Source organism: Pongo abelii, chromosome 7 (genome assembly GCF_028885655.2).
Source record: "Pongo abelii isolate AG06213 chromosome 7, NHGRI_mPonAbe1-v2.0_pri, whole genome shotgun sequence".
Classification (NCBI taxonomy): Eukaryota; Metazoa; Chordata; class Mammalia; order Primates; family Hominidae; genus Pongo; species Pongo abelii.
This window is the reverse complement of record NC_071992.2, coordinates 68482145-68498323: the sequence shown is the minus strand read 5'-3', so window position 1 is coordinate 68498323 and position 16179 is coordinate 68482145. Positions and strand designations below refer to the sequence as shown.

General features: G+C 37.4%; 1 protein-coding gene across 6 annotated transcripts in view; it reads left to right on the top strand.

The window, feature by feature from the left end:
- Positions 1-16179, top strand: part of ATP6V1H (ATPase H+ transporting V1 subunit H) — a 129417-nt gene that overhangs the window by 20966 nt on the left and 92272 nt on the right. For 3 of the 6 annotated variants that reach the window (XM_009243807.4, XM_054560920.2, XM_054560918.2), the window contains exons 5-7: positions 7505-7618; positions 10252-10356; positions 13772-13825. In XM_009243807.4, coding sequence (XP_009242082.1) covers positions 7505-7618; positions 10252-10356; positions 13772-13825 — 273 coding nt within the window. 6 annotated transcript variants of the gene reach the window in all.

The following is a 16179-nucleotide window of genomic DNA, read 5'->3' as shown; positions in this document are numbered from 1 at the left end:
TTGTTAGGTGTGTCTGTGTCTTCAGGAGTGTTGTAATTTTCACATAATGGTTTTGCAACATTTCTTGTTAAGTTTATACCTTAGTATTTTATCTTAATTATACTGTTAAAAACAGCATTTCTCTTCCATTTTATCTCTGAACTTTTGTTTGTTAATGTATATGAAAGTCATTGATCTCTGTATATTTTCTGTTTTGGTACCTTAGTGAATTCTTTTATTGGAATTAATTTTGTGATTGAATTTTTCTCTAATTTATAAAGTTTGTAAATTATAAATTTATAAAAGTTTAATTAAAAAATTTTAATTAAAATTTTATAATTTTCTGTTTTTGCAAAAACAGGTAATTTTACTTCTTTTTCAATTCTTATGGGTTATAAAACAGATAATTTTACTTTTTTAATTCTTATGGGTTATAAGAACTTGTCAATTCTTAGTTTTTGAGTGCTCTTATTAAGAATAGGTGTTGAGTTTTGTCAAAGGCTATTATTTTCTGGGCATCTACACAGATAATTGAATGACTTTTTTTCCCCTCTCCTTAGATATACCAATATAGTGAATTATAGTAATGGATTTTATAATACTGAACCAACCTTGCATTCGAGGTTAAATCCCACTTGGTCATGTGTCGTATTTTCTTGATATGATATTGAATTCTCTTTTCTGTTATTTGGGATTTTTGCCTCAGTGTTCATATGTGTAATTGGTTTACAATTTTATTTTATTTTTTGTTTTCTTCATTTGGTTTAGGTATCAGCATTATACTTGCTTGATAAAGAGGATTTGGAGGTTTTTCTTTATTTGCTATGCTTTGCAACAATTTATTTAGCATTAGGACTACAAGGGCTAAGTTTTGGTAAAATTCCCTTGTGAATACATCTGAACCTGTTGTTTTTGGTGGGGTAATTATTTGATAGCTTTCTCTCTGTCTTCTACAGAAATTGTTCGTTTGACGCTTTCTATCTCAAATGGTGATAATTTTGGTAATCTGTATTTTCTTGGGAAATTATTGTATTGAAGCTTTTACATTTATTTTCATAGAAGACTAATCTTATTAAATCTTATGCTTCAAGTTTTTTTCTCTATTTGCGTATTATGTCCCCCATGTCATTTCTTACTTTATTTGTGCTTTCTGCTTTTTTTTTTCTTGATTAACTAGTGTTTCTCCCCCATTTTGTTATTTTTTTTCAGAGTCAGGATTTTCATATTAATTGATCTATAGTTTTTCTGTTCTCTACCTTAATCTCTGCTTTTGCCTTTATTATATTCTTCCTTTACTCTTTTTTGTTGTTTACTTTGTTCTTTTTCTAGCATTTTGAACTGGGAATTTTAATTTATTTCCATTCTTTTATTAACAAGAAATAAATATTGGCCAGGCATGGTGGCTCACGCCTGTAATCCCAGCACTTTGGGAGTCTGAGGCGGGTGGTTCATGAGGTCAAGAGTTTGAGACCAGCCTGGCCAACATGGTGAAAGCCCATCTCAACTGAAAATAAAAAATTAGCCGGGTGTGGTGGTGCACGCCTATAATCCCAGCTACTGGGAGGCTGTGGCAGGAGAATCACTTGAACCTGAGAGGTGGAGGTTGCAGTGAGCTGAGATTGTGCCATTGCACTGCAGCCTGGGCAGAAAGAGTGAAACTATCCCCCCCCACACACAAAAAATTAAGTATTTAAATATATGCATTTTCCTTTGATTACTGCTTAAAGTATATCCCTTTAGCTCTGATATGTAGTGATTTAGGTTTTTCTTAATTCAGTTTCTGTGTTCCCTTTCACAGAGGGTTGTTTAATATTTATATTTTAATTTTCAGGCAGAAATGCTTAAAACATTTTGTTATAGATTTCAAACTTTATCATGTTTTAAAACCATTTCTACTTTATGGAATTTACTGATACTTTTTTATTAGTATATGATCAATTTTATAAATATACCAGCTGTACTTGAGAAGATGTATTCTTTCTTAAGGGGTATAAGTTGGATTTATATTTATCAGAGCTACTTTATTGATTATGTTATTATTTAGGATACAGGTTTTCTATACCTTTACTTTTTGTCTACTTTTTTCTTGGTCTGCTTTTTTTTGTACTAAGAGTGGTATGTTAAACGTCTCCCCCTTATAAATGCATTTTTTACTATTCTAATATCTTTTGTAGTTTTCACTTTATAAAGGTGGATGCTGTATTTGGTGCATATATACACATTAGTGTTATATCTACAGTGAATTGTGGCATTTATCGTTAAAAGTGTCCCTTTTATCATACTTAATACATTTTGGCTTAAACTATACTTTAATACTGGTATAGCAACTCATGGCTTCTTGTTGTTTCTACTCGTCTGCATATCTTTGCCTGTCCCTTTTTTAGGTGAATCATTTTGCTTTAGGTAAGTCTTTTGTATACAGTATAGATTTGGGTCTTGTTTGTGAGTTGAAACCCCTTTTTCTTTTAATAGGTGAATTAAACCATCCACATTTATGAATATTACTAAGAAATTTGATCACAACTGTCATACTGTGTTATAATTACTGTGTGCATTACTATTTTATTCTTCATTATGTGTTTTGTTTGCATTTTTATTAAACTTTTTTGGTATTTAGGAAGTTTTCTGTCTGTTCTGTTGGCTATCTTTGTATTTATATCCCTTTAATGCTGTTAATCCCCTGTTTTATTCATTTATAATTTCATTTGTCATTTTTAATGGTATTTTTTGATTTGCAACAATCAATGAACTTATTCTACTTTTCCTCTCTTCTCATTTTTTAGTGGCTATTTTTTACTTTGTCAGAACATATAACATTTATATATTATTATTCTACACTTGTTCCCTACCTTTGTTTTGTTATATTAAATTTTCACCACTGGTTCTTTTGCCAAAGTTTTCCCAGGTATCTCTTGATTAGATGAAGCTTATCTGCTAGTAGGTTCCTCAGGAATGTCTTATGTGTACAGTAGTCTCTAAATTTTTGCATTAAAATTTTTTCCTGTAATCTTCAAACTTGAAGAGCAGCTTGGCTGATGCAGGATCTCTGATTCACAGTTCTTTGACTTTTGAGTCTGTTCTCTGTTGAACATCTTATAATTTAGTTTTACTTTTTGAGACCATTTTGCTCTTTTCTTTCATTTCTTTGCTGAATTCAATCAGCTATTTTTAAATTTTCCTTTATTAGGGGCAGATTTCTCAGTTTTGGTTTTGAATTTCTGATTCAAGGTGGTATTTTATTTTTCCAGATGTTTGAGGATATTTAATTCAGTTTGCATTGTTACGTTACAGTTTTGTTTTGCAATTGTTTTCTTGGGAGAGGAATTTCATCACCTGAGATATTTTGATTTGCATCTTTTGGTTTCTTTTTATGGTAGTTTTGTATCTGTGTGGGGTTCTTTCATCTATTCATATCATGGATTTGGGTGGTTTATAATACTCCTCACTCAAGAGTACCGTTTTTTTTTTTTCTTCTTTTTTTCTTTGATACATGGTCTCACTTTGTTGCCTAGGCTAGAGTTCAGTGGTACGATCTCAGCTCATCGCAACCTCCACCTCCCAAGTTCAAGTGATTCTCATGCCTCAGCCTCCAGAGTAGTAGCTGGGATTACAGGAGTGTGCCACTGTGCCCAGCTAATTTTTGTATTTTTAGTAGAGATGGGATTTCGCCACGTTGCCCAGGCTGGTCTTGAAATACTGGCCTCAAGAAATCTGCCTGCCTTGGCTCCCAGAATTCTGGGATTCAGGTGTGAGCCATCGCACCCGGACTCTCTCGCTCTTTTTTTTTTTGAGATGGAGTCTCGCTCCATTGCCCAGGCTGGAGTGTAGTGGCATGATCTCCGCCCACTGCAACCTCCACCTCCCAGGTTCAAATGAGTCTCCTGCCTCAGCCTCCTGAGTAGCTGGGACTACAGGCATGCGCCACCATGCCCAGCTAATTTTGTTGTATTTTTAGTAGAGATGGAGTTTCACCATGTTGGTCAGGGTGGTCTCAAACTCATGACCTCAAATGATCCACCTGTCTCGGCCTCCCAAAATGCTGGAATTACAGGCGTGAGCTACTGCACCTGGCCTCTCTCTGTTTTTTTTTTTCTGGTGAGATGCAGTTTGTTTGTTTTATTCTCTTTCTCTCCCCTTCCTTCCTTTCTTTTCTTTTTTCTTTCTTTTTCTTTTCTTTTTTTTTTTTTGAGACAGAGTTTTGCTCTTGTCATCCAGGCTGGAGTGCAGTGGCATGATCTCAGCTTACTGCAACCTCTGCCTCCTGGGCTCAAGCAATCCTCCTGCCTCAGCCTCCTGAGTAGTGGGATTACAAGCATGCGCTACCACGTCTGGCTAATTTTTGTATTTTTAGTAGAGACAGGGTTTCATCACATTGGCCAAGTTGGTCTAGAACTCCTGACCTCAGGTGATCCACCCGCCTTGGCCTCCCAAAGTTGTGGGATTACAGGTGTGAGCCACTGCACCCGGCCTCTTTTGTTTTCTTTTCTCTTTTTTTTTTGAGACAAAATCTCACTCTGTCACCCAGGTTGGAGTGCAATGGCGCCATTATAGCTCACTGTAACCTCGAACTCTTGGGCTCAAACGATCCTCGCACCTCAGCATCTTGAGTAGCTGGAACTACAGGCGCTTACCACCACACCTTGCTAATTAAAAAAATTTTTTAGTTGTAGAGATAAGGGTCTCATTATATGCCAAGGCTGGCAGTTTCTTTAATAGATGACTTTCTTTTGGTGGGGGGCAGATTGTATGCCCTTGGATTTTTTTTTTTGGTCTCATTTTGTCTTGCAGAACCCTAAAGTTTCCTCTTTTGTTTCTTTTTCTTTTTGCCAGCCATTCTCCTAAAGATGCTGCTGCTGCTGCTTTTTTTTTTTTTTAAACCTTATTATCTGTCAAAAATGATGCCTTTCCAAGACTGCTCCCTGCTCCGTGTAGCCTGTGCTCTGGTCTACCAGTAGTCTTTTTCAGTTTCTTCATAGTTAGAGTTTATTTTATTTTATGGTGGTGATTGTAGATCCACCTTAGAACTTCTTCCTTCCTGTGCCCATATTCTTCCTTCTACACACATTTTTCAGACACACCTTATCATCCACAAAAGCTTGTGGTGGAGTATGAGAGATAGCTTTTGCTGGGATTTGGTGTTTCTTTTATTATGGTTAATTACAAATGTGTATTCTCTGTCTTGTTATCCTGAGGGCATGGGTTTTGTGTAGTTTTTATTTGATCTTTTTGTTGACCTTTATTTATGAAGGATCAGTGGAGAGATTCAGATTTAGGTAGCTAGTATTATTCTCATCCACCAATTCAATGTATGTATGTATGTGTGTACATATATATATACACACACACACACACACACACTTCGTATACAAAGCACATATATATACTATGTATGTACAAATGTATATATGTATACACACACTATATACATACTATATATATACAAAGTATATATATACTTTGTATGTATGTATATACAATGTGTATGTGTGTATATTTTATATATATATATATGCTTTTTTTTTTTTGAGATTGAGTCTTGCTCTCTCACTAAGGCTGGAGTGCAGTGGCGCGATCTCAGCTCACTATAACCTCCACCCACCAGGTTCAAGTGATTCTCCTGCCTCAGCTTCCTAAGTAGCTGAGACTACAGGCACATGCCACCACTCCCGGCTAATTTTTGCATTTTCAGTAGAGATGGGGTTTCACCATGTTGGCCAGACTGGTCTCGAACTCCTGACCTCAAGTGATCTCCTTGTCTCAGCCTCCTAAAGTGCTGGGACTGCAGGCGTGAGCCACTGTGCCTGGCCAAATGTATATATTTTTATTTTTTTAATTTTATTTTTGTTTTCTTGAGACAGGGTCTTGCTCTGTCACACAGGCTAAAGTGCAGTAGTGTGATCACAGCTCACTGCAGCCTCGAACTCCTGGGCTCAAGTGATCCTCCCACCTCAGTCTCCTGAGCAGCTGGGACCATAGGCATGTGCCGCCACACCTGGCTAATTTTGAATTTTTTTGTAGAGATGGGGTATCACTATGTTGCCCATGCTGGTCTTGAACTCCTGGGCTCAAGCAGCCCTCCCACTTGGCCTCTCAAAGTGCTGGGATTACAGGTGTGAGGTACTGCACCTGGCCCTCATTATAGTTTAGCAATTGATTTTATTTGTAAAATTTTAGTTGCATGGAAAAGTTTATATATACCTTTATCATAATTCCTTGTGCTATTTATAATAATTTTTTTTTCTATTTTTAATTCTATCATTTCATCCTTATCACTTCTGAGCAAAATGCTTTTGGACAGAATTGCTTATGTTTCCTCACATGCTTAGTTTTTAGCACATGATTTTCAGGATTAAATTGTTTTCTTTGCATGGATATCAACAGCAGTTGCTAAGTGTACCTGACCGGAAGGATTTCTTTATCCTTATTCTCTTAAAGGTCTGTAACCTGGATACCTCTACCAATGAAGCAATGATGGCTCATCTGAATTTTGGATTCCTTGATAAAATCATTATCACAACTATTTCAATTGTTATTCTAAACAATAATGACTCGTTACCTGAGGAGACAGTAGGCTATTCCTCGATGGGTAATTATTAGTGTAGATCAATATTAACCAAAAAACCCCACTATATTTAAAAATAATTAAATGTTAATCTGAAAATAGGAATTTTTTGTTTATGTGGTTATTTGTGCTTTTAAAAAATATTATGACCCACAAATCACCACTAAAGAACTTACATAACAAATACCACCTGTTCCCGAGTAACCTATGGAAATAAAATAAATAAATAAATTAATAAAAGTTTAATCAGAAAAAGTATTACTACTGCTGATATGGTGGTATAGTAAAAAAATTTTTAAAAAAGTGTTGCTATTTAACAACTATATTCACATAATGAACCAGAAAGTGGATCTCAGCCAGTGATAGAGAAAATTTAGATGAGAGGTGAAGTTTTAATGATTAGAACTAAGAATTTTCTCTTACTCAGATCCTATGTCCACTGGTAGTATATGCTGTTTTCTGCTGTCTTTATCCCAAGTTTTCTACCATGATATGCTAAGAAGTAACTTGAACATTTGCGATTCATTTAACTCCATTTCCCTTGCCTATTTGTTAGTAGTTCGAGGTGCATCTAGACCTAATTTGTGCTCTTCCTGCTCCCTTTCCGATTTTGATTTCCCTCGTGTGGCAGCCAGGTGCTCACACTTGGGTATCGGTTTTGGGTGTAGACCTGTTACATTGGGAGTAGCAGGTCAGAGGTGCAGGCTGAGAAGTGTAACTTGTAGTCTTACACTTTGTGATTTAAAATAATCATAATCATTAAAGGTGATTTTTTTAGTAAAATATCTGTCCCTACTACCATCCCTACCCCCTGCCCCGTAGTAATAATGACAGACAAATCACACATACACACACACTGAAAAAAGAACACAGAGTGATGGGAGGTTGAGAAGTGGTGCACAATCATTACATTCTTTAGCAAAATGTGTTCTGACTGGTGATATCATTTCTTTTCTTTTTTAGGAAAATCATCAGCGTGTTAGCATTTTCTTTGACTATGCAAGATGTAGCAAGAACACTGCGTGGCCCTACTTTCTGCCAATGTTGAATCGCCAGGATCCCTTTACTGTTCATATGGTAAATTTTGAATTGATTGGATTCTTTTTTAAAAATTTTTTTAAAGAGGAGAGGGTCTCACTATGTTGCCCAGGCTGGTCTTGAACTTTAGGGCTCAAGCAATCCGCCTGCCTTGGTCTCCCAAAGTGCTGGGATTACAGATGTGAGCCACTGCACCCAGCTGGATTTTTTTTTTTTTTAAAAATACAAAGAAGAAAGGTTTTTATTTTAAAATTTTTGTTGTATTATTATTTTAAAATGGACAGAATTGTGATTACATTCTCATTCAGGTAAGAAAGAAACCTGGGCCTTTTATGACATAGTAACCTGTCTGTTCCCATAGGAGTAACTACTATGACATTAGCTTTCCATATTGGTGTTCAGTAGAGAAAGGACATTGGGAATTGGAAGGAGATAGGGTTGCTCTGATGCAGTTAAGGTTTTGTAGACTACAAGGAGTGCATCAAAGCCTGTGGAGAATTCTCACATATAAACAGCTCTACAGTGTTTGTAGTGGGGTTAACCACATTTTACTATATAGAAATTAAATTTTACTTTGAAGCGGCTACTGTGTTTCATTTTTAAGTAATACCTGATTGCTTTTCAATATCTTAAATACACTCTTTTTTTTGAGACAGAGTTTCACTCTGTTGCCAGACTGAAGTGCAGTTGTGTGATCTCGGCTTGCTGCAACCTCTGCCTCCCAGGTTCAAGCGATTCTCCTGCCTCAGCCTCTTGAGTAGCTGGGATTACAGGCATGCGCCACCACGCCCAGCCAATTTTTGTATTTTTAGTAGAGACGGGATTTCACCATGTTGGCCAGGCTGGTCTTGAACTCCTGACCTTGTGATCCGCCTGCCTCGGCCTCCCAGAGTGCTGGGATTACAGGTGTGAGCCACCGCCCCTGGCCTACACTCCTGTTTTAAACTTGGCTATGTTTGGAAGCCCTAGTACTGAAGAATTTTTCATGGAATCTGAAAGCAGGGTTGAGAGAATAAACCTTTGTGCAAACAAGCCTTCTCTATTTCCACTGGGGAGTGGGCTACGGGCTGGGGATGGTAGGAGCTGTTGGGGGGCATGTGGTAGCTCCACAGGCTGCTTGTTTCAGTAGATATTTTTAAAGTTTTCAAATCAAGGGCCACTGGCAGTGAAACACTTTTGAACATGTATGTTATCTCGCTCCCTCCTTCCCTCCTTCCACATGTATATGTATTCATACAGTATAGTTATATATTGTATTCATATAGTATATATGTTGTGGACATTATGAAATATCTATAAAAAGAGAAATTAAGGAGGACTGATGAAACAAACTGTATTTTAAAGAATACTTTTTAAAAAGCCAGTAATATATTTCCCTCTTTAAAATTGTAGAGGCTTGTTGTCTTCACTGTTTGGTTTAAATGTCCTCCTAATGGTATAGCAACAAAACTGACAAATATATTAAACAAATATACACTTAGGGAATGGTTCATTATTACTGTGCAGCCAAATCCATGTTAACTTCTTGGTGATTTCATTTACTTGTGGCCAATCTTTCACATTCTGAGTGGCGGAATCCCATTGGGTTACCATGTGCTGATAAAGAGCTTATGCTAGCTTATGCTCTTGTTCCTTTGTCTTGTGCATGCACTGCTGATAATATTTTCAATCCTTGGCCTCCGAACAGTAATCTTTTTAAGTCAGTTGTCTGTTTTGTGACAGTAAGATGAGTTTAAACTAGATAATGTATTTACAAATTCATTTAGCTGGGCATGTGAAAACCTCAGCATGTCACAACTCAATGAGCAAGTAAAGGCGCCCCATTAGTCCCTATGTTGTAGAATTCCAAATACACCAGAACACTTAAGTGTCTGACATTCTGACCTTAGAAGTGTACCTGTCAGTCTGGTTTGCTGTATTCAAATGTAAGAACGAACATGAGTCTACCAGCACAGGAGATTATTTTGAGGTTAGCTAGTATAGCCTTTCATTCTCTACTGGGATAAATTATTGCTGAATGATTTGGAGTTTTAAGACAGTGATTTGCTCTCAGTACTGATAGAATATTTATTAAATTGATTTGTGTGTGGAGAACTAGTACTTTATATTGCCTATTTAATTTTAAAAATGGTTAGTTTTATAGCTTGAAGAAAATGGAGAAATCTTTGAGGAGAAAGGATATTTGTTTATGTTGGGATAGATGACTAATACCTAGGATGTATATTATCCTAAGAAATGGATTTTTAAGTATTAGAACTCCCAAGTGGCTTGGAATGAGTGTGGGAGAGGCTGGCAGTTTGTTGAAGAGATTGCTTGGAATTCTGGCAGGTGGTTTGGTGACAGTCTGCTTCTAAGAGAGATTTTTGTGTTCTGTTTTTTGCTGTTCATATAATGAATTTCCAGTCTTACTTTTGAAACTCAAAATAATACAGGGAGTGTCAAGAAATTCCTAAGACCCAGCTAATTTGGGTTCACTTTGATGGAAATATTTAAAAATATATTTTTAATGTTTGTTTCAAAATATATTTTAAAAAATGAAATATAAACCATTTTTAGAGGGGTTGAGTGTTAAGAAATTGTGTAGCAAAATTGTTACAAATCCTTTTTTTAAGGTACATGATGTGATTTTTAGAATTAATATTGCGTTAAATGTATTTCTTATTTGTTTTCAGGCAGCAAGAATTATTGCAAAGTTAGCAGCTTGGGGAAAAGAATTGATGGAAGGCAGTGACTTAAATTACTATTTCAATTGGATAAAAACTCAGCTGAGTTCACAGGTAAAAGAAATTTTTTTAAAGTACCTTTGAAAGGAATATAACATCCATGTTCTTTTAAGCTATTTATAGTAAATATGTTAAATTACAGAAATGTTTTATTAAAATAATGCCATTTTGAACTTGACAAGTAAACCAAACTACTCTCAGATATGGTAGTGTGCTTTGCTTTTTCTTTCTTTGACTGGCTTCATTTCAATCCTTTCTGTCTTTTCTGCCACTTGGGGTTTCTTATTCATGCTTTTCAGGGGTCAGGGAGTACCTTTCTTCTAGGTGGCTGCCAAGATGATACAGGCTGGAGAATTGAAAGGACCCACACAGCTCCAAAGAGCACGTGCCTGTGAGGCTTCGATAAAGGAAAAGAAACAGTACAGCAGGAGAGAGCATGCCTCGGGCCAAGAGATTTCCAGGCGCAGCTCCCTTGGCTGCCCCAGGATTGTGAACCACCAAGATTTGTGTGAGAAATCTTGGTTTTTGGAGAGCTCTCTGAAAGTTTCGAGTGAGATCTTTTATGCCCTTTTGATTACATAACCAGGCTAAGCTGTCTAACCGATTACACAAATAAACAAACTGGTCCTGGGTGCCACCAGGGGCATTTCAAACTGCAAACAGCATGTTCTAGATCATTATTAGCTAACCTGCTTGTCCTTGTCTGGCCGAGTCCCTCCCATGCTTCCAGCTGCCTCTGGGTGAGCCTGGAGCTACCTGGTCCAGCTGCGAAAGGACATTGTCCCACACAGTGGCTCGTTGTCACAGTTTCACAGTTTCAGGGTGGGATTAGTTAGGCCTAACGAACCTACTGGTCATGTTGGTTGCTTGCAGGCCTTTCTAGCTCTATGTCTTCGTGGAGGAAAATAGCCTGCAGGTGTAATGGCTTGGAAAATGACAAGTTTTCTGTTTTGTCTTCATGTTTCCTCAGAACAGGGCAAAAGATAGGACAGGAATGATGGCTCTGTGGAGTGTTAGTTTCAGGCCTACAGGGATGAAGTGTAGGTATGAAGAGGTTTGGTGGGATTGATACTCAGAAGAGGAGAGAACTGAAGGTGGACAGGGGAGGAGGATTCTGGAGATGAAAAGGTAGAAGGGAATGAGATTTTGATGTGAGGGTGACCTAGAGGAGGAATGGGACCAGGAGAAACAATATTGGTAGGTTGTTAGATTACAAATAAATATCTATTTGAAATTTTTTGAAAGTTGCCATTTAGATTTCAGGTGACTTTATTATTTTAATAGATTTTAGTTTGAGGCGTAAGAAAGACACCATATTTTGCTTAGATTTACTTTTTGTCTTGTTGCCTGCCTTTTTTAGGGGAGCCTAATTGCCATTTGTATTTGGATAGAGATATTTTAGAGTTTCTTGATCAAAATCTTTTTTATGTTAATAGCATCAATTTTAACTGGTTTGGGGCTTGGTTTAAAAAGTGTTTTTACAAGAGCCACCATTTTATTGAGTTTGTGAGATATTTCAAAAACAAGGTATTTAAAACATGTAAGAAACATGCTTGTGAAAGTGAGATTTAAAATTTCTAAATGTAGCATATTGGTTGGGATCAGAATGTTAGTTAAATAGGATACACCTCTCCCTTTTTTTCTGCTTTGAAATGATCTCTCCCCTTAAATAAACTTCATTCCAGGCCTGGTGTGGTGGCTTATGCCTGTAATCCTAGCACTTTGGGAGGCCGAGGCAGGCCAATTACTTGAGCCCAGGAGTTTGAGACCAGCCTGGGCAACGTGGCAAAACCCTGTCTTTACGAAAAATAGAAAAATTAGCCGGGTGTGGTGGTGCACACCTGTAGTTCCAGCTACTCAGCAGGCTGAGGCAGAAGGATCACCTGAGCCTGAGGAGGCTGAGGCTGCAGTGAACTGTGATTGCGCCACTGCACTCCACCCTGAGTGACAGTATGAGACTCTTGTCTCAAAAAACAAAAAAAAACAAAAAAAACCCCACAAAAAGAAAACTTCATTCTGCAGTAATGTTAGCTTTCAGGTATAGTGGTAATAAGGCTCTGTAGCTGAATTCATAAAATGAAAATTGGTAGGGAAGAATGGATGCCTTGGCATGCTACTAGCTTTTTGGGCACTTCTACCTTAGACTTTTCCTCCTAAGAATAACATATACATTGTGCCTCTCAGGTGACTGTCACTTCTGGAATGATTGACTATGCTTGTAACGATGTCCAACAACTGGGAGGAATATTTCTCTCATCACTAGTGGAAGTAAATATTTCACTGTCTAGAATAGTTTTAATTAGAATTGAACTTTTTATAGATAAATGCTCTTCAAGTATTTTCTGCATCTTTTTAGTGCACTCTTTTTATCACAGAGTCTTTGGCTTTAAGTTGTGGACTTTAAATTGTGCAGTGCCTCTGCTTTGCGGGTCCTTCTGCTGCAGGAGACCTCTTCAGGGTACCCAGGCTTAGCCTGGCCTTGATTCTTAGTCTGGCTACTGCTTCTGCTTGGCTCTCATTGCACTGTCCCTCTTGCTGTGGGCAGTCACTTCTTCATAGCCTTCTATCATGATAAAATCCAGATTCTTCGTTTTAAAAAGTAACAATTATTTGTGATATTAATTGCTACTTCGCTCAATTGTCATGCGATAGTGCTACGTCTGGAGTGTCTCTTTTTTCTCTGTCACAAGTGTTTTTCTCTCTCACAAAAAGTACCACAATTTCATGATTCTAATAGAAATAAATTTTCAAAAGTCCAAGTTAGCTGCAAGTTTAGATGTTTTGTTCTTTGACCTTATAGTGGCCTTTGAAACCTTTTTGGGTAGTTTGGAGTGTTGCACTTGGGTTGTGGGGACTCATGCCTGCACTTCGTAGATAGTAGTTATTGAATAAAACAAAATAAACATTTCCTTTCAGAAATTCATTATTGCTTTTCTCTTGCACTTTCAGCCTCTGACTTTCTTTAAATTTTCTTTGGTCATTTCTATATGACATTTGAGATTTTGATTGTCATTAAATTCATTAGCTTTGCTGTGGATAACCAAGTCGCATATTGTACCTTCCTGACATCAGCCACCTGTTTTTGAAAGCTTTGCTACAGAATATAGTGTGGATAGTTCAATTTAAGGCAGTCATCTTACTGGAAAAACAATTCAGTAAGTAAATCTTAAGACTTGGAAATTTGCACTAGCTTAACCCATGAAATTTACCTGGAGCTTAGTAGTCAGTTTATTATTGTTCCATTTTTAGCTACTTACTGATTAATATATTATCTGGAAGAGTGTAATGATATTTAGAACATTTTATGTCATCCCCTTGCTTTTTATTGAGTAGGATTAGGAACAAAATTATAGGGGAAAAATTATTACGTAGAATTAGGGGAAAAATTTGCTTAGCTCCCTTTTGTAAGCTGATACATTAGGATAAAATCAAAACAAAACTAAATAATGAGTTATTTATTTCATAATAGAAACTGCGTGGTAGCGGTGTTGCTGTTGAAACAGGAACAGTCTCTTCAAGTGATGTAAGTATATTCCTTCACTGGCCTCCTAAACATCCCCCAAATAAATTATTTTGAGTCATATACACTTAAAATTTTGAAGGTGTTTACTAGTTCCCCAACTATAAATCCATGGTCACCTCCAGTTAGGTTAATTGTATTATAAACTATATATAAATATTGATGGTCTGTGGAGATCATCTTTTCTGTGGTAGACATAAGACTTGTTCTTTCCCGTTGCTCTTTTTTCCTGGTGACTTTTGTTTCAGACCTGAGAATCAAAGCAAAAATCTGAATTCAGAAGCACAACTGGAGCAAATAATCATAAAGTTTTCTCTTTAAACTTCAGTTATCTGATTAAACTGTCTGATATCTGTCTAATCAACAGGTGAACAAAAGCGTCAAACATTTGAAAGAAATTCAGTTACTTTTATGTATTTATTTATTTTTTGAGACAGAGTCTAGCTGTATCCCCCAGGCTGGAGTGCAGTGGCACAATCTCAGCTCACTGCAACCTCTGCCTCCTGGATTCAAGTGATTCTCTTGCCTCAGCCTCCTGAGTAGCTGGGATTACAGGCATGCGCCACCACACCTGGCTAATTTTTATATATTTAGTAGGGATGGAGTTTCTTCATGTTGGCCAGGCTGGTCTTGAACTCCTGGCCTCAAGTAATCTGCCTGCCTCGGTCTCCCAAAGTGCTGGGATTACAAGTGTGAGCCACCACACCTGGCCAAGAAATGAGTTCCTTGATGGCACTAAAACTGACTGTGTACTATGAAGCTCAAGGCTTTATGTGGGGCTACATGGTAGCCAGCCCCTTGCTCGACTTTTTTTCTTTTTTGACTAATCTCTTTCCACATTTTTTATTTTTTATTTTTTTTGAGACAGAATGTCACTCTGTCACCAGGCTAGAGTACAGTGGTGTGATCTCAGCTCACTGCAACCTCTGCCTCCCAGGTTCAAGTAATTCTCCTGCCTCAGCCTCCCGAGTAGCTGGGACTACAAGCGCCCGCCACCATACCCAGCTAATTTTTGCATTTTTAGTAGAGATGAGGTTTCACCAAGTTGGCCAAGAGTGGTGTCGATCTCTTGACCTCGTGATCTGCCTGCCTTGGCCTCCCAAAGTGCTGGGATTATAGGCATGAGTCACCACGCCAGGCCTTCTTTCCACATTTTTGTAGAGCCAAAAGGTTAAAGGTTAAGACTAATTATGGCTCCCCAAGTTCCTTTCTTGGCTAAAGTTGTGTTTTCCATTTGGGAATGGCTGAACTTTGCTGTGCTCTAGGAATAGCTCAGGAATTGGAAGTAAGTTTGGACAAGTTAACGATGTTCATGATGAGAGCCAGTTGATAGAAAGATAGGGAAAATGGAGACAGAAACAGAAGTGCGTCTAGCTTTCTTTCTTGAAAGTATCGCTAGGAAACTAGGAAGCATCTTTAGAGGGTAGTTTTTGTAACCTGCCTGCAATAGACCCAAGTGAAGCTCTGTAGGAGCCATTTAATATCCATATTGGTTACTGGTACTCCCATAATCGGAATGAATGTCACGGGCATGTATGTTCCAAGACCATAGATGGCAGCAAAATCCATCTTGAAGCTGAGCTTCTCTTGGAGCATGGGTCGAAGTGTTTGATGACTCATATGTTAGTCCAGAAAATGGGTATTAGCCTTCTGAAGTGGAATCAGAACAAGGTATAGAACTAGATGCGCCATCCTGGGGCCATGGTGGGCTGAGGAAATGGTGGGTAAGAAGTCTCGTTTCTCAATCAGAAGCAGATGTTTACACTGAGAATCTTTATTTTGCTTAAATTGGGAATCTCATTTCGTATGACTTGAATTTCTACCGGTTTGAAAAATTATTTAGCTTATTTTAGACTTATAAACTTATTTAAGTGGTTGTCAAAGTATTTTAAGTTACTAAAGCTTAAATAAGGAAATGCAAACTGCTGACATGGCATCCTTATTTTGCTATTTTCTGTGCAGTGTATTAGAAAAACAAAATTAATTGAATTGGCGGTGTGTTGGTCTAAGCGATTTACCTGGTAGATTCACATACATCCCAAATGGAATTCACATCAGGAGTGATTGTGAGTTAGAAAAAGATAGTTTTTGGTTTCCTACCTTCTTCCCTTTAGTGACTCTTAACCCTGAACATATTTTTGGACTCTTCCTGAAGTTCTTACTTTTTTAGATGGCTGTCTACTTGAAAAGCAGACCTCTATGTGTTGAGAGTAGGGTGTCAGCCCTTCCTTTGATTCTTATATTTCTATAGGGGAATCTTAATCTAGCAGCTAATATTCATTGAGCACTTAACTATGTGCCCGACACTTACTCATTTTACATTTACATCTCCTTGAATATTTACATTCCCTGTTCAA